The sequence below is a fragment of the Scyliorhinus torazame genome, chromosome 17 (genome assembly GCF_047496885.1).
Source record: "Scyliorhinus torazame isolate Kashiwa2021f chromosome 17, sScyTor2.1, whole genome shotgun sequence".
Classification (NCBI taxonomy): domain Eukaryota; kingdom Metazoa; phylum Chordata; class Chondrichthyes; order Carcharhiniformes; family Scyliorhinidae; genus Scyliorhinus; species Scyliorhinus torazame.
This window is the reverse complement of record NC_092723.1, coordinates 16,615,926-16,641,550: the sequence shown is the minus strand read 5'-3', so window position 1 is coordinate 16,641,550 and position 25,625 is coordinate 16,615,926. Positions and strand designations below refer to the sequence as shown.

Genomic DNA, 25,625 nt, shown 5'->3' with positions numbered 1-25,625 from the left:
CTGTTAAATGAAATAGTGGATAGTTTAATTCTGATACTTTGGAAAGCAGAATATGAAATTAAAAAAAAAAAAACTCTTGCATGCATCTGAATTAAGATCCATGGAAGCATATGAAGATGGTCTTGCTGCAATGTTGGAATTCATTCAGTCTCTTAATTTGTCACTATTTATGTACTTCATGTAACACCCAAAACTGTAGTTCAATGAAAACAACTAAGATTGGTTTCGTAGATGATGAAAGCAATGCTTGTTTCTGGACAGATGTTCAAAAGTGTGCTAGACATGTCACAAGTAACTGGGTGCTTACTTTCTTCTCATCGATAGAATGGGAGTGCATGGTGGTGGCTGTGGAAACAACCTGTGTGGAGATTTTTCAGTTCTCTGGGAAATTCCCTTGACTGTTTTCCCCACCTCACATCCCCAACGCCCAGTCTAGGTGGCGATTGTACTTTTGTGTGGTGTGTGCAGTAGTGTTGTATGTCAAGTAGTGTCGTATCCATGTTTTCGTATGTGACTCAGCTGAAGCCATCTTGCCATCCTTTTGGACAGTCAACTAACTGTTCAACAGCCAAAACTGGACCATGGAGTTGTGCAAGGCAGCTTGGTTACAGTCCCAATGTGTGCTGCAAAACTGTTTTTTAGATCTTATCAGATTCTTCAGCTGATCATTTCTGAAGTGTTTTAAAATAAATTTAGAGTACCCAATTGATTTTTTTCCCAATTAAGGGGCCATTTGGCGTGGCCAATCCACCTACCCTGCACATCGTTGGGTTGTGGGGATGAAACCCACGCAGACATGGGGAGAATGTGCAAGCTCCACACAGACAGTGACCCGGGGGCGGGATCGAACCCGGGTTCTCAGCGCTGTAGTCCCAGTGTTAACCACTGTGTTAGCATGTCGCTCGATCATTTCTGAAGTTGATGCAAACTGGGCATAATATTTTTGAGGTTTGCAGTTCTTGCTTAGTTGGCATGTTTTGAAGTCACTTCTGCATTTAGTAAAGATTAAATTTCCTTTTCACGCAGAATAGCACGCATGGCAAGAATTCGATGTTTGTTTTTCAGCAAAGCTCGTAATTCTGATCAGAATGGTAATTCAGGAAAAATCTGCATCTATTTAACACATCGCATCTCTTGAACATCCCATGGTGTGTCACATGCAATTAATCACCAACGGATGTTTATTATTACCAGAGGCCTACAGCAACCAGTTTGCTCACCACATGGTCATTTGAAAAACTAGTTGATTTTTTTTTTGCTAGTGGGTTTTGGGGATCAAAGTTGGTCAGGATACTGGAACAAGTTTACATTTCGATTTCAGGATCTTTTGGCCACCACTGGGCAGGTGGATGGCTTTAGTTGAATATTTCATCATTTGTATTACATGGCTATTCATTGGGATTTTCAATTGTTCACATATTTACATCAAACAAACAAAAGCAGAAAGATAGTTACAAGTATCAGTGTTTGGCAGATAAAGCACAAAGCAATCATCATTACATAATTGCGAACAAATAAGATTAGATGAATCAGGGACAAAATCCCCAACTTGTTCCTCCCATGGATAAATGACCTTTCTGCACCCAATCAAGATACAGGCAACATAATAGATCCATGGTTACAAAACATGACAGAAGAAGACAACAATGCCCTGAGAATCCCAGTGTTCGAACAGTGCAACTTAAACTCTCTTCTCCAGATCCAGGTAGCGATCCTATACATTCGAGATGACAAAATGACGAGAACGAAGACTGAGGACCGGGCACGACCAAATCACGTTTATATGTTTTGGTTCTGCCGAAAACTGGAGGGGTATTGGAGGGAGGTCTTTCGGGTAATGTCATGAGTGGTGCGTGTGAGACTCTAATCAGGTCCCCCAGAAGCCACATTCGGGGTGTCCGATCGGCCGGGGTTGGAAGCGGGTGCGAAGGCAGATGTCTTGGCCTTTGCCTCGCTGATTGGCCGAAGGCTGATTCTGTTGGGGTGGAGGTCAGCCCTGTGCCTCAGTGTGGCGAAGAGATCGGCTGGAGTTTCTGACACTCCAGAAAGTAAAGTTTGAGTTGAGGGGGAGGATGGAAGAGTTATACAACTCGTAGGCCTTGTTCATCATGCATTTTCACAAATTGGATGACATTGAACATTCGGGGGGAGGGGGGTTGGAATGTATAAATTAATGATGATTATTGTTCATGTTTTGTATTCAAAATTTTGCGAGCTGTTTGAGGATGGGTGTGATGAGGGGTTTGTTGGCTAGGGGATTGCCATTGTATTTGTTGTTAATTATCTGTTATAAATATCATGAAAATGTGAAAAAGGAGACAAATTAAAATAGACCCCCCCCCTTCCAAACGGGAGACCAGCAAACCAAGTCCTCAATGGGATAATACGCAGTCCGCTTGAGCCTGAAGAAAAAGGCGCAGACTAAGTAAAAACAAAAGGTCTGACTATGGGGGACAAAGAAACTGCGCAAATTCTGGAATCTACATTCAGCTTAACATGATGAAACCTTATTAAATCAGAATAACAAACAGATGCATTAACAATATTAACAGACAACAACATGATGATTATCAGGGAGTAAAAGTCCAGGATAACAACTAAGCAACAATGCAGTCATCAGGATAAAGACCACTCCACTGGCGAATGGAGCAAGTAGACATCTTGAATAAAGTAGTCGCTGAAACGAAGAGCACGAGGATCTTGAGCCTCATTAGATCCAACATGCCGATTCGGCCAAGAACAGGTGGTCAACTACCAAGGCTCTAGCACGGGGGACTGTCCAGTAGGCTCCGGCATCAGAAACAGGACCACACACAACTCAAAGATTGAAAGGCCAACCCAATCCCAAGCCTCTGAGATGGGACTAAATGTGCTCCACCGAATCTGAGCTGCCGGCCTCCATATAGAGATGGTAGAAACATGCAGCCAATTCTCAAACTCAGTTGGGAATTTCTCACCACATCACTGAAGACACCAGGTGATGTCACCGGGTTCCTCACTGGGTCCCCTTCATCCTCACCCGAATTCCCCATCAAGGGCGCCAGGTCCTGCAACAGGAACTACCATGCAAAGGCTGGCTTCCACCAGAGACGGCGCTCTCTCTGCTATAAGAACCTTGTGCATCGCCCCCACCTCCATAAAGACGCCTTGCAGCTATTGAAATTGGGCTTTAATGTCCTGCACCGCAGAGCCAAGGCTATTGGACGAATTATCTTCTTTGCGAGTTGCCATCATCCGTTGGTGCATACCGTATCATCAGGGTGGGAAACCTCAAAAGCAGCTGCGTCACCATAGACAACACCCCATCCCAACTCTCTGCAGCCGCCATGAATCAATGACATTTAAAGCTACTTGTGTCGACCCAAAAGTGCTGGAACATTGATCAACAGATCTTGGCACACAGCAAAAGCCATGTAAACCAATACAAGACACGAGGCATGCACAAAGATAATTAAAAGATGGGCCAAGCTGGAGCTGCGAAAATGCAGCCTCTGTCACATTCACATCACGTTGTCCCTAATGTTTAATCTTTGAGGATGGCACCTCCAGCAATGCAGCAGTCCCATCATATTATACTAATGGCAAGTCAACAAGTGGGGCTTGAGGCCACAATCTTGAGACCAGTGAGAATGCTACCAATTGAAACAAACTGATACCAAGTGAAGACAAAAGTAAATGAGGCCTGTTGAGATGGGCTGTCCTGCTGCGAGATGCTAACCTCGTGACTTTTAATGTCAGTTAGGCTAAGCATTGGTTCAAGAGCAATGTGTTGTGCAGCAAGAGCCAACCCGACTTTATTTTCTTAAATCATCTAACTCCATGCTGGGGCATTTTATGTTGCTGAGTGTGTAAACTCCATATAGCATTGAACATCCTGGGGTTAAAACTAATGCCGTGTTTGTTGCTGACGTGGTGCATGCACATTTGCACCATTTTATTCTGTGTTGTCATTGTGAGTGACCTGAGTTCAGAACTCGACCCATTCTCCAAGTCTCTGTGATATTCTGTGATCTGGGGCTGGTTTAGCACACTGGGCTAAATCGCTGGCTTTTAAAGATGACCAAGACAGGCCAGCAACACGGTTCAAATCCCATACCAGCCTTCCCGAACAGGCACCGGAATGTGGCGACCAGGGACTTTTCACAGTAACTTCATTTAAGCCTACTTGTGACGAGCGATTTTCATTTCATTCACTTATCCTCTTAGTTTAGTTTCAAGATTTTGGAAGCAGAAAGGGCTATTTGATTCTGAACAAAATGCAACACCCATTTTCAAGAGATAATTTCCTTCAGCTTTCGCTTTTTCTATTGCATGTACCCATTTCAAACAAGCGAGCATGTGCGTACAAAGGCTTGAGATTTCAAACTCCCTCTAAAATGCAGTAGAGCAGAGCAGATTTTATGCTTCTAAAGCTACTGAAACACATGCACTAGCCGCACAGATTAAAATGGGTTGGGAAATTGGCTGGCTCCCTATGGGTATGTGATTCTCCTCACCCGATGGATGCTCTGTACACAAGAAATTTTCACCAATTTTTGAACTTCAGTTAGAATGCTACATAGATCGAATTTTATCTTCCCTCTAATGATAAAGGTCTACAGCAGTGTTCTTCAAACTTTTTTTCCGGGGACCCATTTTTGCCGACCTTCGCGACCCACGCCGGCTGACCTTCGCGACCCACGCCGGCTGACCTTCGCGACCCACCATTTTCGTTTACCTGGTTTGCTGCTGACAAAAATGGAAGAAATGGTTTTGGGCCCTCGTACACGCTCCTCCAATGGAATCTGTTGGATGAAGGTGAAGCCTTCCAGTGTCGGAAAGTATGGAGTCTCCATCTGTCCAAAGTTCTGCATTTTTTTTCCTGTAAAACTTTATCAAATAAACACCCCCCCCCCCCCCGCCCCCGAACTGGTTTAAAAAAAAAAGAAAATAAATGAAAAAAATAAAAATTAAATGAATGAAATAAATAAAACCCCGCCGAACTTGCAAAACAAAAAGCTGCGACTGTTTATATATTTTTTAAAAAGCGGCCGCACTGCGCATGCGTGCCCGATCATCGGGGCACATGCGCATAGTTTTGCGCATGCGGGCCGATGATCTGACATGCATGTGCAGTGTGGCCGCATTATTTTTTCCATGTTTGTGGCCATTTTGAAGGCCGTTTGCAGCCGGCGTTATGAACAGCCGGCTGCTGCCGCTGTTGTGCACAGATTTGCGAGATCGGGAGCGCCGCGACGGACGGCTCCGCGACCCTCCTGACACCCACCCGCGGGTTGCAATCTGGAGCACCGCGACGGATGGCTCCGTGACCTTCCCGACACCCACCTGCGGTTCGCGCCCCCGCGTTTGACACTGCCTGGTCGACAGCACAGAAAAGGCTGTCTGGTGTATCACATCTGCGCTGGTCAAAAACAACCACCTAATGATTCTAATCCCATCATCCAGCACATGACCCATAGCCTTGTATCCCTTGGCATTGCAAGTGCACGACCAAATACTCGTTAAATTTTATGAACGCCTCTACCTCCACCACTTTTTCAGGCCGTGAGTTTCAGGCTCTCAACTACCTCGGGAAAGTTCCTCCTCATCCCCTCTAAACTACCTTAATTCTGTGCCCCCTTGTCATTCATCTCTCTAACAAGGGGAAAAGTTTCTTCCTGTCTCCATACCTCTTTGAACTTAGTACTCTGCTCTATCCTTTTTCGGTCCAAAATTGAGAACCTCCACTTGCTTGCGTTGAATTCCATCTGTCACAATTTTGCCCATTCACCTAATCTATCAAAACCTTGCAATTTAAGCTATCATCCAGACTGTCTACAATGCTACCTAAGTTTGTATCATCAGCAAATTTGGATATATGATTTTCAATGCCATCATCCAAGTTATCAATTCATTGTATGAATAATTGAGGACCCAACACAAACCTGTACTTCACCACTAGTCACACCCTGTCAATTGGAGTACTAACCCATTATCCCCACTCTCAACCAGTAAATAATTTGCCCTCAACTCCGTGAGCTTCCACCTTAGTTAACCGTCTCTTATGTGGGACTTGATGCCTTCTGGAAGTCCAAATAAATAACATCCATGAACATTCCCCTGCCTACTACCTGAGTCACCTCTTCAAAAAATTCAATGAGATTTGTCAGGCATGACCTTCCCTTCAGGAATCCATGCTGGCTCTCCCTTAATTACCAAAACTTCAGTGTTCAGTTACCCTATCTCTGATTTATAGACGCCAGCAATTTTCCCATGGCTGACGTTGGACTAACCAATTTCACCCTTGTTAAAAAGTGGAGTGACATGTGCAATTTTCTAATCCAGAGGGTCTACTCCTGAATCTAGGGAATTTTGAAAGATTATAGTTGGGGCATCTACAATGTGCACCCCCACTTGCTTTAACACACTTGGATGGAAATCTCTGGACCTGGGGATTGTCACTCTTTTCCATTAATTTCCTCGTTACAGATGCTGTACTTAAATTAAGTCCTTGTCCTCTATCGACTCTTAACTTGCGGCAAGTTATCCTCCTTTTCAGCAGTGAATACGGAGGCAAAGTAATTGTTCAACATGTCAGCCACTTCCCCATTATCTATCACAATATCTAAATTTTCACCTTTTAATGGGCCTCTTGACCACCCACTTTTCCTTTATATTACGGTAACATTTCTTATAGATTTTGATATCCCTTGCAAGTTCCCTTTAATAATCGTTTTCAGTAACTCTTGTAAGCTGTTTTGTGATCCGTTGCTGGTCTTTGGATCTATCCCAGCAAGGTGAATGATGGGGAACCTGTGGACGTGGCATAGCCAGGCTTCCAGAAGGCTTTTGACAAGGTGCAGCATAAAAGACTGATCCAGAAGATGAGATCGCAGGGGTTTGGGGGTACAGTGCTGGACTGGATTGAGGAATGGCTGACTGACAGAAAGCAAACAGTTGGGCTAAATGGGTCCTTCTCTGGCTGGCAAACTGTAACTAGTGGGGTGCTGTTCTCTGACCTCAACTGTTTACAATGTGTAGAAAAATAATCTGCAAGCAGGGACAAAACATCGCAAAATTTGCAGGCGATACTAAAATAGGTGGGAAAGCAGGCAGTGAAGTGGAGATAAAGTTTTTACAGGTGGATATAGATAGGCTGGAGATTGTGCTACAATTTGGCAGATGGAGTTCAATGTAGACAAGTGTAAGGTTATCCATTTTGGCCAGAAAAATATAAGGGAAATTATTATCTAAATGGGAAGCAGATTCAAGATATCTGGGCAGAGGGACCTGGGTATCTTTTGTTTGTGAATCGCAGAAAGTCAGTGTGCAGGCACAGCATGTAATTAAAAAGGCAAATGGAATGTTGGTGTTCATTGCAAAAAGATTGGAGTATAAAAGTAGTGAAGTGTTGTTGCAATTGTGTAGGATGTTGGTGATACCACATCTGGAGTATTATATCCAGTTTTATCCTCCTTATTTGAGGAAGGATGTGGTGGCATTGGAGCCAGTTGAGAGAAGGTTCACCAGATTGATTCCAGGGATGAAGGGTTAATGTCTGAGGAGAGGTTAAACAGTTTGGGCTTGTACTCACTGGAGTTTAGGATCCGAGGAGATCTGATTTGAGGTATATAAAATACTAACAAAGATTGATGAAGTAAATGTAGCAAAATGTTCCCCCTTGTGGGGTAATCTAGAATGAGAGATCACTGATATGATTGAGAGAGGGTAGATTTAGAACAGGGATAAGGAGGAACTACTTCTCGCAGAGGTTGGTGAGTTTGTGGAACTCGCTGCCCCATCGTGCGATGGAATCTGAGTCATTAAATGGTTTCAAGATTGGGGGGAAAAAAAATTCTGTTTGAAAAGAAAACTGGTTAAAGAGGTATGAGGAACAGGCAGAGAGGTGGATTTGAGCCCAGGAAGAGATCAGTCATGATCTGATTGACAAGAAGGGCTGAATTGCCTACTTCTCCTAATTCCGTGTTCCCATTCGTCTAGATCTGTGTTTTATTTTGCTTTTTTGTAAGCTCTTTCTTTTAGTTTTATGCTGTCCCTCATCTCTTGAGTTGTTCATGGCTTTTTTTAATGTGAAGTAGAGCTTTTTCATCTGGTCTATACTCACTCTGTATTTCATTAAATGTTTATTTAAATATTCTCCACTGTTCTTCAATTGTTGGATCCATTAACAGATCTTCCAAGTTTACTACGGACAGTCTCCGTTTCATCCTGTTAAAGTCAGCCGTAACCAAGTCTAATATTCTCGTAACTGATTTGTGCTTTCCACTTTCAAATGTTACATTGAATTTGATCATATTGTGATCACAAAAATGTTCGTGCACAGTTGGGCTACTAATTAAATTTGGCTCATTACTCATAATTAAATCTAATATTGCCTGCCCCCATGTTACATCTAGAACGTATTGCTGTAGGAAACTTTATCATGGGCACAATCCAGAAATTCACTACCTTTCTGACGGGTGCTTGTCTGCATCTCCCAATCTGTGTAAATTAAAATCCCCATTAATGCCTTGGTTACATCCTTGCCTAATTTCTGCATTTATACAATCTTAACACCTCTGAACTGCTACCGCGGGTCCAAAGACAACACCCATTACAGTTTTGGATCCTTTTTTGGTCCTCAGTTCCACCCGTATGCCTTCCCCTCATTTCTATCTTCCCTCTCCATTGAGATGTTGGTATTTCTTATCAGTAGGGCTACTTCATCCCCTCGGCCGTCTTCCCTGTCCCTCCGGTGAAGTTTGTAATCCGGCCTATTTAGTTTCCAATCCCAACCATCCTGCAGCCAGACCGGTGAACGGTACAGTTCCCTCCTGTCCTTAGACTGATGCCAGTGTCCCCTACAATGGCACCCCTCTTTGCCACTCCACTCCTTCAACCATATTTTTACTTCCCTAATTCTCTCATCCCTATGGCAATTTGCACATGGCTCGGGGGGGGGGGGGGGGGGGGGGGGGTGTAATCCGGAGATTATAACCCTTGAGAACCCGTTCTTTAATTTTGTTCCTAGTTCCTGATATTTCACAAACAGGTCCTCTTGCCTCGGTTGTTTGTCCCAACATGGACCGCAACAAGTGGATCGTGCCCCTCCCTCTTCATTATTGTTTTGTGCTGGTTAGAGATGATGATAATATAATCATGTGTCTCACCCTGGCATTGGGTAGGCAACATACCATGTGTGACTCTGTCCTACTTAAAAAGGATGCAAGCAGTACCTCCTAATTATGGAATCCCCTTCCACTTTTCCTTTTGCTCTCCCCTGCTGAATGGCCCTCTGTAGCATGTTGCAGTGGTCAGTTTGTTCATTCTTCCTGCAGTCCTTTTCCTCATTAACCCAGGTGCAAGTACTTCGTACCTGTTGGACAAGGTCAAGGGCTGAGGCTCCTCCATTTCTGAATTCAGGATCCCTCTACCTGCTTCACTTGCAGTCATACCTTGCTGTCATTGACCACTGGCTGAATTTGAGATACTTAATATGCGGGGTATGACTACCTCCTGAAACAGACAGCAGCTCATCAACTCTGAGCTGAAATTCCTTGTGCTGTAAATACTTGTTGTAGATTTGGTCACGGCAGCTTGCAATGGGATCTCCCAGCTCCCATATCATGCAGCTATGGCACATCACCTGCCCAACCATCGCTACTTTACGAAGTTAATTCGTTTTACAACTTTGGTACAGATTCCCTCCCAGCCAATCACTGTCATCACTTTATTCAGATGTTTTTTGCTTCAGCGAAATCCCTGAGGTTTAAGTTATTTATCCTCGCAGCTCCGACCCTCACGGTCTGCTCTTCCTCCAGTCCCCAGTGATTCGATGTTGTAGGCCTGTTGTAGGCCTCCTGCAACCTCTTCCCCAGCGCTCTGGCCTTGGTCTGCTCTTGTCGTCACTGACCTCAGGATATTGTAAGGGAAACAAGACACAGGAATACCTCCCTCCCCCACATCCCTTAACTCCCACACTTAAAACAACACCAGAGTCTCACTCACTGCAGCTTGCAGTCCATCTCATAAATATGCTTTCCCTTTGTAGTTTGCATCCTGAAATCCAGATCAGGTTTTCCAAATCACATTTTTAAACAAAGCTTCCACTCCCACTTTTTAAAAAAATTTAGAGTATCCAATTCCTTTCCAATTAAGGGGCAATTTAACATGGCCAATCCACCTATCCTGCACATATTTTGGGTTGTGGGGGCGAAACTCACGCAAACATGGGGAGAATGTGCAAACTCTACACGGACAGTGACCCAGAGCTGAGATCGAACCTGGGACCTCGGCGCCGTGAGGCAACCGTGCTAATCACTTGCGCCACCGTGCTGCCCGACTACTTTTTTTAACAACAAATCCAGTCCAGTATTTTACACCCACCTCATTCGGGTTCATTTGTCTTGACTGCTGTGCAAATGGTTCGCAATTGCTTTAATTATCAATTCCCAGATTGTATTAAAATGGTATTAGATGTTTGTTTTGCCTTTGACTGCTGTTATCCCACTTTAAATCTGGTTACTTCAATTGTCTATAACTCAGAACACTTTTATTTTTTCTTCAATTTTTCTGATTGTACCTTGGTCTCTCTTCTTGACATTCAGGGGTCTGAAATTCCTGTCGTAATTCCCTGGTTGTATCTTGTTCCCATGGAAGCTTGCAATTTTGCAACTCCCTTATCTTGTCCAACTTCTCCTGGCAGAGTTGAGATGTTCATTACTCCGTGTCCTTTCTCCAACTCCCCACAAATTGAACTAAAACTTAAAAAGCTCCTCTGCCACACAGGGTCCCAATTGCTAAGCAACAGTCACAATTCTATGCTTTTTGTTTATTCTTCATGCCATAGCCCTCTAAGCACAACAGAAACACAATTGGAACTTATCTAACCCACATATACAAACATCTTTGTCCAGCATGAATCTAACTATACATGTTACCCTTCCAGATGCAGAAACATTAAATTAAACCCATTTGAACATATACCTTATTTCTACTGTCTACCAATACAAATATAAATGCCTTAAAACTACCTTTATTTTCCTAACATGACAGGATTCAGTCCATCATGTTCAGTGCATGTGCAGATAAGTGAGCATTAAGGTGGGTTTGGGTAGCCATCTTGCATTGGCAGGAGACCGTGTAAAACTAATGGGCCCTGGTGCATGTCAATCTCCCATTGCTGTGCCTCACTAAAATGATAAACACTTGCTGTACAAGTGATTATTTTTATATTTATCATTGCACTGCCTGATAGGGTGATGGCTACATAGTCAATTGGATCATTCAAGAGGCATGTGGATAAATAGATGAAAAAAAATTGCATTGACATGAGGAAAGAGCTGGGCTATGATGCGAACTGAATTGCTCTTTGAAAGAGCTGGCGGGAAAACCATTAAGTGACTGGGGCTCCTTCTGTGCTGAGATGCAATTGTTCTGATTGTCACAAAATTAAATTTCAAATTTTCTGCTGGATTATATGTGTTATTATGCTTTGGGCCTTTGCTCACTCTTCGTTGTTTCAAACAAATATTTTGTTCAGGCATTTTTATAAACACAAACTGAAGGAGAATTACACAACATTATAAATACCCAACACCCAGTTCCCCCCCTCCCTTTGCTGACTCCTCAATCCTCCTTAAAGAAGTCGATGAATGGCTTTCACCTCCGAGCGAACCCGTCAACCGACCCCCTCAGGACGAACTGGACCTTCTCCAGCCTCTGGAATTCTGCCAGGTTGCTCACCCACATCCCTGCTTTCGGTGGTTCCGAGTCCCTCCATCCAAGTAAGATTTATCTCCGGACTATCAGGGAGGCAAAGATCAAGACATCAGCCCTCTTTCACCCCCTTGACTCTTGGGTCTTCCGACACCCCGAATATCGCTGCCTCTGGACTCGGGGCCACCTTCACCCCAGCACCTTGAACTTGCGTCCGCAGAGCCCCCTTAGCTTTGGATATGTCCAGAACATGTGGATGTGAATCGCGGGCCTCCCTGCACACCGTCCACACGGATCCTCTACCTCTTCAAAATACCCACTCATCCACACTACCATCATATGCGCCCTATGAATTACTTTAAACTGAATGAGGCTCAGCCTTGCACACAACGAGAATGCGTTCACCCTCCGCAGGGCCTCAGCCCACACCCTGGCCTCAACCTCCCCTCCAAGCTCCTCCTCCCACTGGGACCCCCTCCCAATCCATCAGCTCCTTTTCGACCACTGACACCTTTCCCTATCCTATCTTCTCCTTCGACAGCACCTTGTCTTGCAACCCCAAGGCGGTAACCCAGGAAACGACACCCCTCTTTTTGCAAAATCCCGAGCCTGCAGGTTCCTGAAACCGTTTCTCCAGGGCAGCGTCTTCATGATAGTCTGCGTTAATTTCATATTGTTGAGAGCCAGTTTATGATTAATCCTATTTTTCTGAGATTGTAAATTAGGGTTCAGGTATTAAGTGGACCAAGTACTAACCTTTTACTAACTCATCTTCTGATGAGGAGGTCTCTTGTCCAGTCTGCTTGCTATGAACCCACAAATACCCATATTATAAAAATTCACATTCCTGTTTCCAGTCATTCGATTGCAGAGACTACACTCTTGTTATCTGATATAAACTTCTGTATCATGCTTTGGGGGGAAAATTGTCACTTTTTCTCAAAGGATGTGGGCATTCCTGGGTAAGCAGCATTTGTTTCCAATCCCAAATTGCCCTCTAAGGTGCTTGAATCACTGGAAGGGAGTCCCTTGGAAGTTTCAAGGACAGAGATGATCCTTGCAACATACCAACTCACCGGCAACGTAACAGAAAAATCACTATCTTATTTGATACATTTACTCTTGTTAAAAAAAATTGATCTAAATGAGGTTTAAAGGGACAAATCAATTATTTGTATTTTGTTTGGTACAATAGCTGTGTCGTCAGAAGAGCACATTGTCTGACGTCATTAACAACCCACTAGCACTCCTGCCAGCACTGTAATGTCATTTCTGCTCACTGGGTCTGTGTGACTCCAGGCCCAGAGCTCTGTGTTTGACTCTTACCTGCCCTCTGACGTAGTCCAACAAGTTGCTCAGTTGTCTTGGAGTACATTCACAGCCACCTTAAATACCAGTCTTCTCATCAACATTCACGTTGAAACATTTTTAAAAACTTTACTCTGGGAATTTTGACAGTAACATCTCTCATTGCTCTTCCAGGTGCCTTGAGCTGTATATCGTTCCCACAACACGAAGAGGAGTACCTGCAGGCAACGGTGGGCTGCTTTCCATGTGTTATGATCCTGGGTCAGAACTGCGGGGCCAAATGTCATGTACTGAACAGTCTGTTGGGTGAAAAGCTCTTGCCGGTAATCAAGAGTGGCAACGAGAAGAAGTGTAAAAGGAGACGGCTGAAGTTTACCCATGGAAAGAGGACCAGTATTAGCTTGGCCTTGCCTGGACAATATGTGTTAGTTCACCACCTTGCAGCACATCAGGGCAAATGGGACACCATTCCTGAGGAGGACCTGGAAATCCAAGATAGCAGTCAAGATCCTGCACATTGTGCAGCGCATCTGGAAGTAACGCTACATCATCCACTGTTGCAGGTAATGGGATTGCTGTTAATCTGGCAGTGGGAGTTTTGTTTGTCTTTTACTTTTGCCTCCAGTTCTGCTGGAAGGTCACCAACGTACAGTCTTGAAGATATAATCTTTTATGGAATGTGGGTGTCACTGGCTGTGCCAGTATTTATTACCCATCCCTTGTTAATATCCTTGGGGTGGGGTGCAGTTACCATTGACCAGAAACTGAACTGGACTTGCCATATAAACACTGTGGCTACAAGGGCGGCACGGTAGCACAAGTGATAAGCACTGTGGCTTCACAGCGCCAGGGTCCCAGGTTCGATTCCCGGCTTGGGTCACTGTCTGTGAGGAGTCTGCATGTTCTCCCCGTGTCTGCGTGGGTTTCCTCCGGGTGCTCCGGTTTCCTCCCACAGTCCAAAGACGTGCAGGTAAGGTGGATTGGCCATGATAAATTGCCCTTAGTGACCAAAAAAGGTTAGGAGGGGTTATTGGGTTATACGGGGATGGGGTGGAAGTGAGGGCTTGTGTGGGTCGGTGCAGACTCGATGGGCCGAATGGCCTCCTTCTGCACTGTATGTTCTATGTAAGAACAGGTCAGAGACTGGAAATCCTGTGTCGAATAACTCTTCATCTGACTTCCCAAAGCCTGCCCACCATCTACAAAGCATAAAGCAGGAGTGTGACAGAACACTTGCCTGGATGAGTGCAGCTCCAACATTCACTTTTGTACACCCCAAGGTTAGTGACTCTTTGTCAGAATGAGAAATGAGGTTTCAAGGTAGCCAAAAATTCCACAGTCCTGTTCACTTCTGAAATGGAAAAACAATAGGCTACGAAAAGGGCAATCAACCTATTTCAAATGATGTAATACTAAATTTGTTCTAGAATTGAATTATTGCACATTCAATGTATTTCCACTTATTTATGTTGCTCTGAATTGAAATGGTGAGAGTGTTTCCAGTTTCTTTGCAAAATGCATGTTGGAATTAGCAGCAGATGGTTCTGCCAACCTGTTTCTTCGTATCTCTAATCAAATGAAAGATTATTCTTTGCCAGTGCCCTTTACTCCAACTGCTTTTGGTTTTATTCTGAGATGGTCTCAAATCCGTACTGTAATATATATCTCGTACATTGGATGTCGATTGTCATAACCTGTGGTTAAGCAGGTCATGGGACACTTATGAGACTGGAGGATTGATATTCCCAAAGCTATAGGGATTACACACCTTTTAAAATGTTTTACAATGTTTATTTTTTAATTTAAAAAAAGAAAAGAAATTTAGAGTAAAAAAATTTTTTTTTCCAATTAAGGGACAGTTTAATGTGGCCAATTCATCTACCCTGCACATCTTTTTAGGTTGTTGGCGTGGCACCCACGCAGACATGAGAATGTGCAAACTCAATGCGGACATTGACCCGGGGCTGTGATCGAACCTGGGGCATTGGTGCCATGAGGCAGCAGTGCTAACCACTGTGCCACCATGCTGCCCCTGGAAATACACTCCTCCACTGAGGGGTGCGGTGCCCCCTTCTACATCCTGTATAAAACTGGAGGGCCACGAACTGTGCACCATCTCCTTGTAGGACAGTAACTGCTCTGTACTCTTGCATTAAACCGTTTTCCCTTGACTCAACCTGTTCGCCTCATTGTGGACTCCTTTCCCGACCTTATAATATACGTGTTGCTGGCAAGGTTACCATTTATTTCTCATTCCTAATTGACTGTAAGAAGTTAATAGTGGGCTGCTGCCTTGAACTGCTGCAGTCTGTTTGGAGAATCATTTTTGTTGTGACTTTGAAATAGTTGGCTTACTCAGCCGAACTGTAGTGAGTGGTTTGAGTTGATTTGATTGAATTTATTATTATCACATGTATTAGTATACAGTGAAAAGTATTGTTTCTTGCATGCTATACAGACAACGCATACTGGACATACGGAAGGAAGGAGAGACTGCAGAATGTAATGTTACATTCATAGCTAGGGTGTAGAGAAAAGATCAACTTAATACGAGGTAGGTCCATTCAAAAGTCTGATGGCAGTAAGGAAGAAGCTGTCTTGAGTCGGTTGGTACGTGACCTCAAACTTTTGTATCTTTTTTCCTGACGGAAGAAGGTGGAAGAGAGTATGTATGGGGTGCATGGAGTCCTTAATTATGCTGGCTGCCATTCCGAGGCAGCGGGAATTGTCGACAGTCAATGGATGGTAGACTGGTTTGCGTGATGGATTGGGCTACATTCACGACCTTTTGTAGTTTCTTGCGGTCTTGGGCAGAGAACGATCCATACCAAGCTGTAATACAACCAGAAAGAATGCTTTCTGTGGTGCATCTGTAAAGGTTGGTGAGAGTCGTAGCTGACATGCCAAATTTCTTTAGTCTTCTGAGAAAGTAGAGTCGTTGGTAGGCTCTCTTAACTATCGTGTCGGCATGGGGAGGACCAGGACAGGTCGTTGGTAATCTGGACACCTAAAAACTTGAAGCTATCGACCCTTTCTACTTCGCTCCCATTGATTAGACAGGGGCATGTTCTCCTCTACGCTTCCTGAAGTCAATGACGATCTCCTTCGTTTTATTGACATTGAGGGAGAGATTATTGTCTTCGCAACAGTTCACCATATCTCATTCCTGTACTCTGTCTCGTCATTGTTTGAGATCCGACCCACTACGGTGGTGTCATCAGCAAATTTGAAAATGGAGTTGGAGGGAAATTTGGCCACACAGTCATAGGTGTACAAGGAGTATAGTAGAGGGCTGAGGACACAGCCTTGTGGGGCACCAGTGTTGAGGACCATTTTGGAGGAGGTGTTGTTGCCTATCCTTACTGATTGTGGCCTGTGGGTTAGAAAGTTCAGGATCCAGTCGCAGAGGGAGGAGCCGAGGCCCAGGCCATGGAGTTTGGATACGAGTTTTGTTGGAATCATGGTGTTGAAGACTGAGCTCTAGTGAATAAATAGGAGTCTGACATAGGTGTCGTTGTTATCCAGGTGTTCCAGGGTTGAGTGTAAGGCCAGGAAGATGTCTGCTGTGGACCTGTTGCAGCGGTAGGCGAACAGTAGTGGATCAAGGCAATCCAGGAGGCTGGAGTTGATTCATGCCATGACTAATCTTTCGAAGCACTCCATCATTTTTCTCTCCTTTTTTTTTTTAAATTTAGAGTGTCCAATTAGTTTTTTCCAATTGAGGGGCAATTTAGTGTGGCCAATCCACCTACCCTGCACATCTTTGGGTTGTGGGAGCAAAACCCACGCAAACACGAGGAGAAACTCCACACAGACAGTGACCCAGAGCCGGGATTGAACCTGGGACCTTGGTGCCGTGAGGCAGCAGCGCTAACCACTGCGCCACCGTGCTGCCCTGAAGCACTCCATAATGACGGATGTCAGAGCCACTGGATGATAGTCATTCAGGCACGCTGCTTGGCTTTTCTTTGGTACAGGGATGATGGTCATCTTCTTGAAGCAGCGAGGGACCTCAGATTGTTGTAAAGAGAGGTCGAAGATGTCTGCGGATACCCCCGCCAGCTGATCCGCATAAGACACGAGTTCTCGTCCGCGTACCCCATCCAGGCCAGTGGCCTTCTATGGGTTGACCTTCGAGAAGGCTGCGCTGACATCTGCAATGGTGACCTCAGATACAAGTTCATCCGAGGCTTCTGGGGTGGAGGGTGTGTTCTTGCTGACCTCTTGCTCAAAGCGGGCATAGAATGCGTTGAGCTCATAAGGGAGGGGTGCGTTGGAGCCGGTGATCTTACATGCCTTCATCTTGTAGTCTCGCAGACCTTGCCATAGACGGCGGGGGTCCGTGTGGCTAGCCTGGAACTCTAGCTTGGTCCGGTACTGTCTTTTGGCATCTTTGATGGATCTCCTTGGATCATATCTGACTTTCTTGTATAGGTCACGGTCGCCTGACTTGAACATCTCAGACGTAGACCTCAGCAAGCAGTGGATATCCCTGTTCATCCAGGGTTTCCGGTTGGAAAACACTCAGATTTGTTTCTCTGGCACAAAGTCTTCTACACACTTACTAATGAAGTCAGTTACTGTAGTGGTGTACTCATTCAGGCTGGTTGCGTAAAAAGTCTACGGTAATGAAGGGACTTGGGTGACTGAATCACGAGCAGGCTGCAGCTTTTAATTCATTTTGTATCTACACCGAGTTCTTAAAGCTAGAATCATAGAATGGTTACAGAAGAAAGAAGGCCATTCGGCCTGTCATGTCTGTTCTGGTTCTCTGAAGGAGCTTTTTGGCAGGTGGCATTCCTATATCTTTTTCCTGTAGGCCTGCAAATCTCCCCTTTCAGATGATGATGATCTGATTCCCTTTTGAACGCTTCAATTGACGGTGACTCCTCCACACCCTCGGGCAGTGCATTCCAGATCCAAACCACTCAGAAGATTTTCTTGCTGTTGCTTCTTTTGGCAATTGTGTTAAATCTGTGTTCTTGATCCTGCTACCATTGGAGTTTCTCCCTATCTGCTCTGCCCAGACCCCTTGTGATTTTACGTACCTCTTGTCAAATTTCTCAACCTTCTCTCTGGAGAGCAACCCACAACTTCTCCAATTCTTCTGCATAACTGAAGTTCTTCTTGCCTGCAGCAATTCTCTCAGCTAGAATTGGGGGCACAGTTTCAAAATAAGGAGTCTCCCTTTTAAGACCGAGATGAGGAGAAATGTATTTGTTAAGAAAGTCATTCGTCTTTGGAATTGTGTTCACGGAGCAGTCGAGGCTGCGTCATTGACTATATTCAAGGCTGCGTTTGATGGGTTTTTGCACACTGAGTTGAGGGTGTGCAGGACGGGTAGGCTGGAAAGTGGATTCAAGGCCACAATCCGATGGGCCATGATTTGGGGGAATGATGGAACAGGCTCGATGGGCCAAATGGCCTCCTAGTTTTTAATCTTACCTTTTTTGAGGTGTCAATGTTATGCTGAATGACCTTGGGGGTATTTTGCTATTTGAAAATACGACTGAATATTTGAGAAATTTCGCAAGGGATTGGCATGATGAGAAGCTAATTGGTGGGTACCCTTGGGTAGTGTTGTTTAGTCCTTATTTTACTGGAGCCCAAGGTCAGAAACTGATCCTGTCAAATCTTTGGATTCAAACGCACAATACCAAATGTTCAATCTCCTCTGTGCTAAGCAATAAGTGGTGTTAAATACAGAACTTTCCAAAAAATATGTCCCGATGTGAACTCTGGTGTAAGTTCAGGAAATAGTTTAATATTTGACCTTTTATTTTTCGAACACTGAAGAATGTGGGTGGGGATGACAGTTGCTATGTTGATTGAATACTGGGAGTGGTGCAGTGACTTTAATCCCTTCTTAATTTCTGTTTATTACTTTTTGTAGTTATTATCCTTTGAGATGAACCTGCTTTAATTGTACCCTTTGTTGATGCAGTTTGGCTGCAGTTTGTTGCAGCATCTCGTTTTGATTAGTTTGCGCTATGCAACATGGAGCAATAAGTACTGTATTAAACAAAAGCAGAAAATGCAGGCCGTGCAACACATGTCTAATAATCTTTATTCGTGTCAGAAGTAGGCTTACATTAACACTGCAATGAAGTTACTGTGAAAATCCTCTAGTTGCCACATTCCGGCGCCTGTTCGGATACACGGGGGGAATTCAGAATGTCCAATTCACCTACCAAGCACGTCTTTCGGGACTTGTGGAGGAAACCAGAGCACCAGAGGAAACCCACACAGACACAGGGAGAACGTTCAGACTCCACCCAGGCCGGGAATCGAACCTGGGTCCCCGGTGCTGTGAAGCACCAGTGCTAACCAACCGCTCATGTAGAGAAAACAAACCAGTTAACACTGCAGGATGCCAAGATGTCATGATAATTGTCTGATGCTAGTGATTTCCTAGCTCCTTTCTGAACCAACACCACATTTTGGCTTCAACCTTCACTTCATTCTGTGACAAGGTGCCGCATGGCCAGAGCAATTCAACAACCTGTGTTTCTTGTAGGGTTTTCGGCATAGTAAATGACGCAAAAGATAAAAACACAGGTCACCTGGGTATTGCAATACCAATGGAGGGATAAGTATTGGCCAGGGTGCTTGGGGGAGCTCACCTTGTTATTGTTATGGGGAATATTGTTATGTGGTCTTTTACTGTCAGCTGAGAAGGCAGACAGTTTGACTTATCCAAAAGACGGTATCTCCAATAATATAACACACTTCTCACTACTGCATTGGAGTATCAAGCTAGATTTATTTGCTCAGGTCTTTGGAGTGGGACTTGAACCCACAACCTTGTGATGGGTGCGTGTTAGCGACCGAGTTACGACTGGTTCTACAAGAGACCAGATTTGCAGGTCTGAGGCAATATGCTGCTCATATCTCTAGTACTGCCTCTCCATAGTACTATTTATCTGCATTGCAAGTTTGACCTGAGCAAACACACGCATGCTGGGGATCCAGTGTTGGGAAATCCTTTCATAAAACTAGCTACAAAAAGTCTGTTATTGTGCATGATTACATCATGTGTATATTTGTGATGTGTCCTTGTTTTTCAGTTTAATCCAAAATATAGATGACCTGCATTCGCATTAAATGGAGCAACTACATTAGTTGTTTCGGGTGCCGTTTTGAGGTCATGCAATTTGACTTTATTCCGTTCTTTCTGCTTTGTGCTCAATTATCCTCATGCAGTAATTTCATGTTTTAGGGATTCTTTTCAAAATAATGAAGGAAAGCTTTTATTTTATCTCTGCATCTAAGCTGACTTCCATTGCTTATTAAAAAGATGGTCAATCGATCGTACATCACTTTGGCATTGGCGTGAGGATTTTGCAGCATTAATCAGATCGTTGCTATATAACCTTGAAGTCAACTGGCATGAAATGCAAGTTTGCAATTTCATTTTTATAATCTCCCTGTAGACCTGACTCTGCATTTTACTCTTCAAGAATTTAACCAATTCCTCATTCTAAAGTGGTGAATCTGCTTCCACAACCATTACAGCTGCGCATTTCAGATCATCACAGCTTGCCAAATTCAGTAAAAAGAAAAAGCATCTCCTAATTTTCTCTGTTTCTTTTGCTTCCACACCTGTCCTCTTTTAAATTCTAGCAATTAATCACCATGCGACAGTGTGTGAATAAAGTTAAGATTTTCAGCAAATGGGGATGAGGGCAAGTTCCAGAATATGACGGTGGCTAATCTACAGTAAAATCCCACCATTAATGTACTCACCCATGCAAAACAGTACATATAGCATTTTGCCAATTGTAGGTCAGATGTTCACTTATCTGTGCTTTGAGAAAAAAACTAGAAGAGAAGTTCCAGAAAAATGTAATATAATAGGTAAAACCCTAAATAAATTTATCAAAAACAGATATGGAAAGTATCCAAGACGAGAAAGTGAATACTATCTGCAATGTTGCTTACTGGAGTGTTTGCACTCTAATGTCTGTTGTTGTTAGGATTTCATTTGCGCCGACAGTACAGTATTTGCGTAGTTTATAAGTCACCATAGTTTAAAAAATATAGTGAAGCTGAACCAAACAGTAAACGTCTGGGAAAGAAGACACTTGCCAATATTAGACCAGCTGATAAATAGTGCTAGTGCTATTATGTTGGCCAAGGAATACAGGGCAAATTAATCTACAATTAGGTCCATGAGGCAGTCTGAAGGTAAACTAATGGATTGTGTTAGTATTCATTGTAGTCCTATTGGTAAGTTAACAATTGTAAATGGGAGCGATAAACCCTTGGAAGAACTGGAGGAGTTACTTAATATGTGGGTAGAGCGCCAGCATAAAGAAAATCCCAGTTCAAGCCCAATTATTAAAAATAAGGTGCCGAATTGTACTAGTGCATAAAGTGGGAACAAAAGGTAGCTCTCGTGATGATGATTCTAGGCCAGAACAGGATGGTTTGATCACTTAGTGTTTTGGTCTTCATAATGTGAAGTTGGTGGGAGAGACTGCATCATGTGACCATGCAACTGCAGGAGAGTTTCCCCACAGAGTTGCATAAATGCATTTGAGGAGAGGGGGGAATCAGCCAAACTGGCCTGTTCTGGAAGAAAATGCCAAAAATGACCAGTATATACAAAGGACAGCATCTGTTTTAAAAGCCATAAATGACAGGTTTTACTCTGTGCCAGTGTGTGAGTAGAGACATTTCGTAAAAATTCAAATCCAAGGGAGACAGCAAATTTATACTGAGGAGACTGCTGATTGGTTGGCAAGCGAGCTCTTGTCGAGACATTGACATGGTAAATGCACCATTGAAGCTGAAACAGGTGCAATGTGTGTACATGAAGGTTGTGAAGAACAGGCCCTTGTGTATTAATATATGTAGCTTCCAGTACTCGCGTGTCACACTGCAAACCTGACTGACGATCTTAAATTGGTTGTCAGGGTTATTCTTGGCACACTGGGAATTATTTAGTCATGGTTGTCCAACCTCCACGATTGGACAATATTTGCTAAATAATCCTTACTGTACTTGCAATTAATCTGATAATCAATTTACGACTCAGTCAAGCTCACAGTATGTACTGGCAGCAACATGCATTAATGCACAGGTTCTTTGCAGAAAGAACATGTACACACATTGCAACTGTTTCAGCTAAACAAAATAAGTGATGGCCATTTGTTGGCTCATTATCCAGGGCAATGTCATGGCTAATCGCAGTCAAGGTGCCTGGTTTAAATTTCAAACTATGCTTGGCAGCTGTCAGTTCACCATTAACTAGCGCATTCTCCATGGCAATGCATCTACCAATCAAAGCATATTTGCCAACCGATCAGCGCACTCACACTGAGCCATAAACTTGTTTCCTTTGGATTGGTATTCTTGCAAATAACTATTAACATTGAAGCTTTTAGTTTCTTCCCTGCCACCTCCAGCCTCCCTGCTTGTTCTTGCCTTTTGTCCTTCCATTAAAGCTGCATTTGGTACCTATGAACGGCCATATGGCATTCTTGACACAGTTGTGTCAGTTTTTTTGTGTATTTTGCTCACGTCTTCAACACAAGTGCTGTACTTTTAAAACTAGAGCGCAAAATAACATTTTTGTATGTGGGCCAGGTTCTTCAAATTCTTTCAGCCACCCCCAACTCTCACCACACAGTTCTTTCTCCCTTTTAACTGTATGCAGGCTGTCTGGCTGGAGTACAGCTGATGGGTATTTGCAAGCCTATGGTAACTCCGCATACCACTCGGCATGGACGCTCAGTGTTAACATACTGTTTATTTTATGGGAGACACATGCAGTCCTGTCCTCTGTGCCCATGAGCACGTGCATACTTCCCTGCAGGTTTACTGTACAGTGAACAGAAATGGAAGAGTTGCTGCTTATTATTGTCTCCCTAGTTGATGTCAGCTAACTTGGCACAGAAATGTTACCTGGACCTTCCTGGATCATGTACCCAAGTTATTGGAGAGCTTGTCATCCCTCGATGTATTACAGGGACAGCCCCCCCAAAAAACCTATCCTCCACCCCCGAGGGAAAAAAAGCACTCATCCACACCCTGGTCAAGTATGCCCTGTGTCCTGCCTTGAACTGGATCAAGCTGAGCCGAGCACAAGAGGAGGGGAGTTGACCCAGTTCGCCCTCCCACTTTCTCTTTACTTACTCCGACATGACCCGGCCAAATATATCTGAAATCCTTCCATTGTCCAACTTGGCCAGAAAAAGGACCCTATCCAAGAGTTAGGGTGACGGTGCCAGGGGAAATGAAGAAATCACTTGCGCAAAAGTCACAAACCTGCAAGTACCTAATAGTTTGCGGGAGCTGCAGGTTCTCCAATAACTCCAATAGGGTAGCACAGTGGTTAGCACCATGGCTTCACAGCGCCAGGGTCCCAAGATCGATTCCCTGCTGGGTCACTGTCTGTGCGGAGTCTGCACGTTCTGGCTGTGTCTGCGTGGGTTTCCTCCGGTTTCCTCCCACAGTCCAAAGATGTGCAAGTTAGATGGATTGGCAATCATAAATTGCCCTTGGTGTCCAAAAAGGTTAGGAGGGGTTACTTGATTGCAGGGATAGGGTGGAAGTGAGGGCTTAAGTGGGTCGGTGCAGACTCTATGGGCCAAATGGCCTCTTTCTGCACTATGTTCAACTCCTCCATACTGGTGAACCTCCTGTCAATAAAGATGTCGCCAAACCTCCCAACCCCTCTCTCCCTCGTGCTTTGAATAATGAGTCCAAGCTAGAAGGCACAAACACATGGTTTCTGCAAATAATGGCCAACATTGACATGGAGCCCAGCTTAAAATGCTACCTAAACAGCCTCCAAATCCTCAGTGGTTACAACTACCGGACAAGAGGTGAATTTTGTGGTGGAAAACGGAAACAAGGCACTCTGACTCGGAAACGTTATACTAGCCTGCCCCCCATATAGAATCTGCATCTGTAAGCCACCCTGCACTATTTCAATATTTGCAGCTCAATAATAAAATAACAAATTAGGTAATGCCAAGTCCCCCAGCTGCATCTCTCTGCAGAAATGTCCTACAAATCCAGAGGATCTTGTCCGCCCAAATAAAGGAGGATGCCACTTTTTTGGTCCTACAAAAGAAAGATTTGGGGAGAAAGACTGGGAGACTAGGTCTACAAAATATGAGGGCCACAGACAGAGTGGAAGAGACTTTTCCCCAGGATAGAGGGGTCAATTACTAGGGGGAATAGGTTTAAGGTGCGAGGGGCAAGGTTTAGAGGCGATGTACGAGGCAAGTTTTTTTACACTGAGGGTAGTGGTGCCTGGAACTCGCTGTCGGAGGAGGTGGTGGAAGCAGGGATGATAGTGACGTTTAAGGGGCATAATTGAGGGATACGAACACCGGAAGTGTTCAAGATTTTAGTTTAGACGGGCAGCATGGTCGGCGCAGGCTTGGAGGGCCGAAGGGCCTGTTCCTGTGCTGTACTTTTCTTTGTTCACTGATACTGAAACAAAAACATAAACCTTGGGAGGACATTCAGTTTCACATTCTGCACCCTGCCCGCTAAGGACGGAGGGAGCGCATCCCAGCTTTTTAAGTTGGCCGTAACCCCAGTCACCAGACCAGCCAAGGTAAGTTTGTGGAGCAAGGCCCAACAATGGGCCATCTGGATTCCCAGATAACGAAAGCTAGTCCTGGCCAGGTGAAACGGCAACTTCCCCAGATCAGCTCCCCTCTCTGTGGGATTCATCGGAAAGTTTTTGCCCTTGCCCAGATTCCACTTGTATCCCGAGAAGGAGCAAAAACTGCTGGTAGTTTTGTTATCATCTCAATATGCAAATAAATTGCTTCTGTATATCTTGGACCCACTCACCTATGCATTTCCCCCCCTCCCCCTCCACCTAGTGGATGACCTCAACGCCATGACCAGAAGCTCGTTTGCCAAGGCAAACAAATGTGGAGACAATGGACAACTCATACTCCTGTTCAATTGGAAGTAACCCAAACGTGGCATTGGTACGCACACTAGCGATGGTATCCTGTACAAAAGCCGAATCGATGATCTAAATGTTGACCCAAAGCCAAACCGTCCAAGAATTTCAAATAGGCACCCATGCTCAACCCTATCAAATGCTTTTACAGCCTCCATTGAACTAATCACCTCTGGTCTGGACAGAATGACTTTTAACAATCTCTGCATGTTGGCCGATGACTGCCGGCCCTTAAGAAAACCAGTCCGCTCCTTGGAAATCACCCCTGGAAGGCAGGCCAATTACTTCACCCCCTTGGACAAGGAATCATTGAACATATCCAGCAACACTGGGATCAACTCACCTGCAAACATTTTATAAAATTCGATGGGGAATCCATCTGGACTGGGAGCTTTACCCGACTGCATTAATCTGATGCGTTTAATGGCCTCCTCTGGCCTCATCATCGCCTCCGATCCTCCTGCCTTCTCTGCTCCACCACTGGGAAGGCCAACCTGCACAAAAACTGCATCGTTGATGCTCTCTCCTCTGGAAACTCTGATTTGTATTGTTCTCCAGAAAAAGCATCAACCTTCTCTGGTGTTGGAAACCAACCCGTCACCCGAATCGTTTACCTGCACTATTTCCCGTGAGGCAGCCTGCTGCACCAGCTGGTGTGCCAAAAGATGACTGGCCTTCTCCCCAT

The 25,625-nt window shown here is 44.4% G+C and overlaps 1 protein-coding gene across 2 annotated transcripts in view; it reads left to right on the top strand.

Annotated features, from left to right (window-relative positions):
* The window catches only part of dstyk (dual serine/threonine and tyrosine protein kinase), a 108,390-nt gene that overhangs the window by 17,145 nt on the left and 65,620 nt on the right, over positions 1 to 25,625 (top strand). For both annotated transcript variants that reach the window (XM_072480116.1, XM_072480114.1), the window contains exon 2: positions 13,180 to 13,568. In XM_072480116.1, the coding sequence (XP_072336217.1) occupies positions 13,180 to 13,568 (389 nt within the window). The remainder of the gene's footprint in view (positions 1 to 13,179; positions 13,569 to 25,625) is intronic.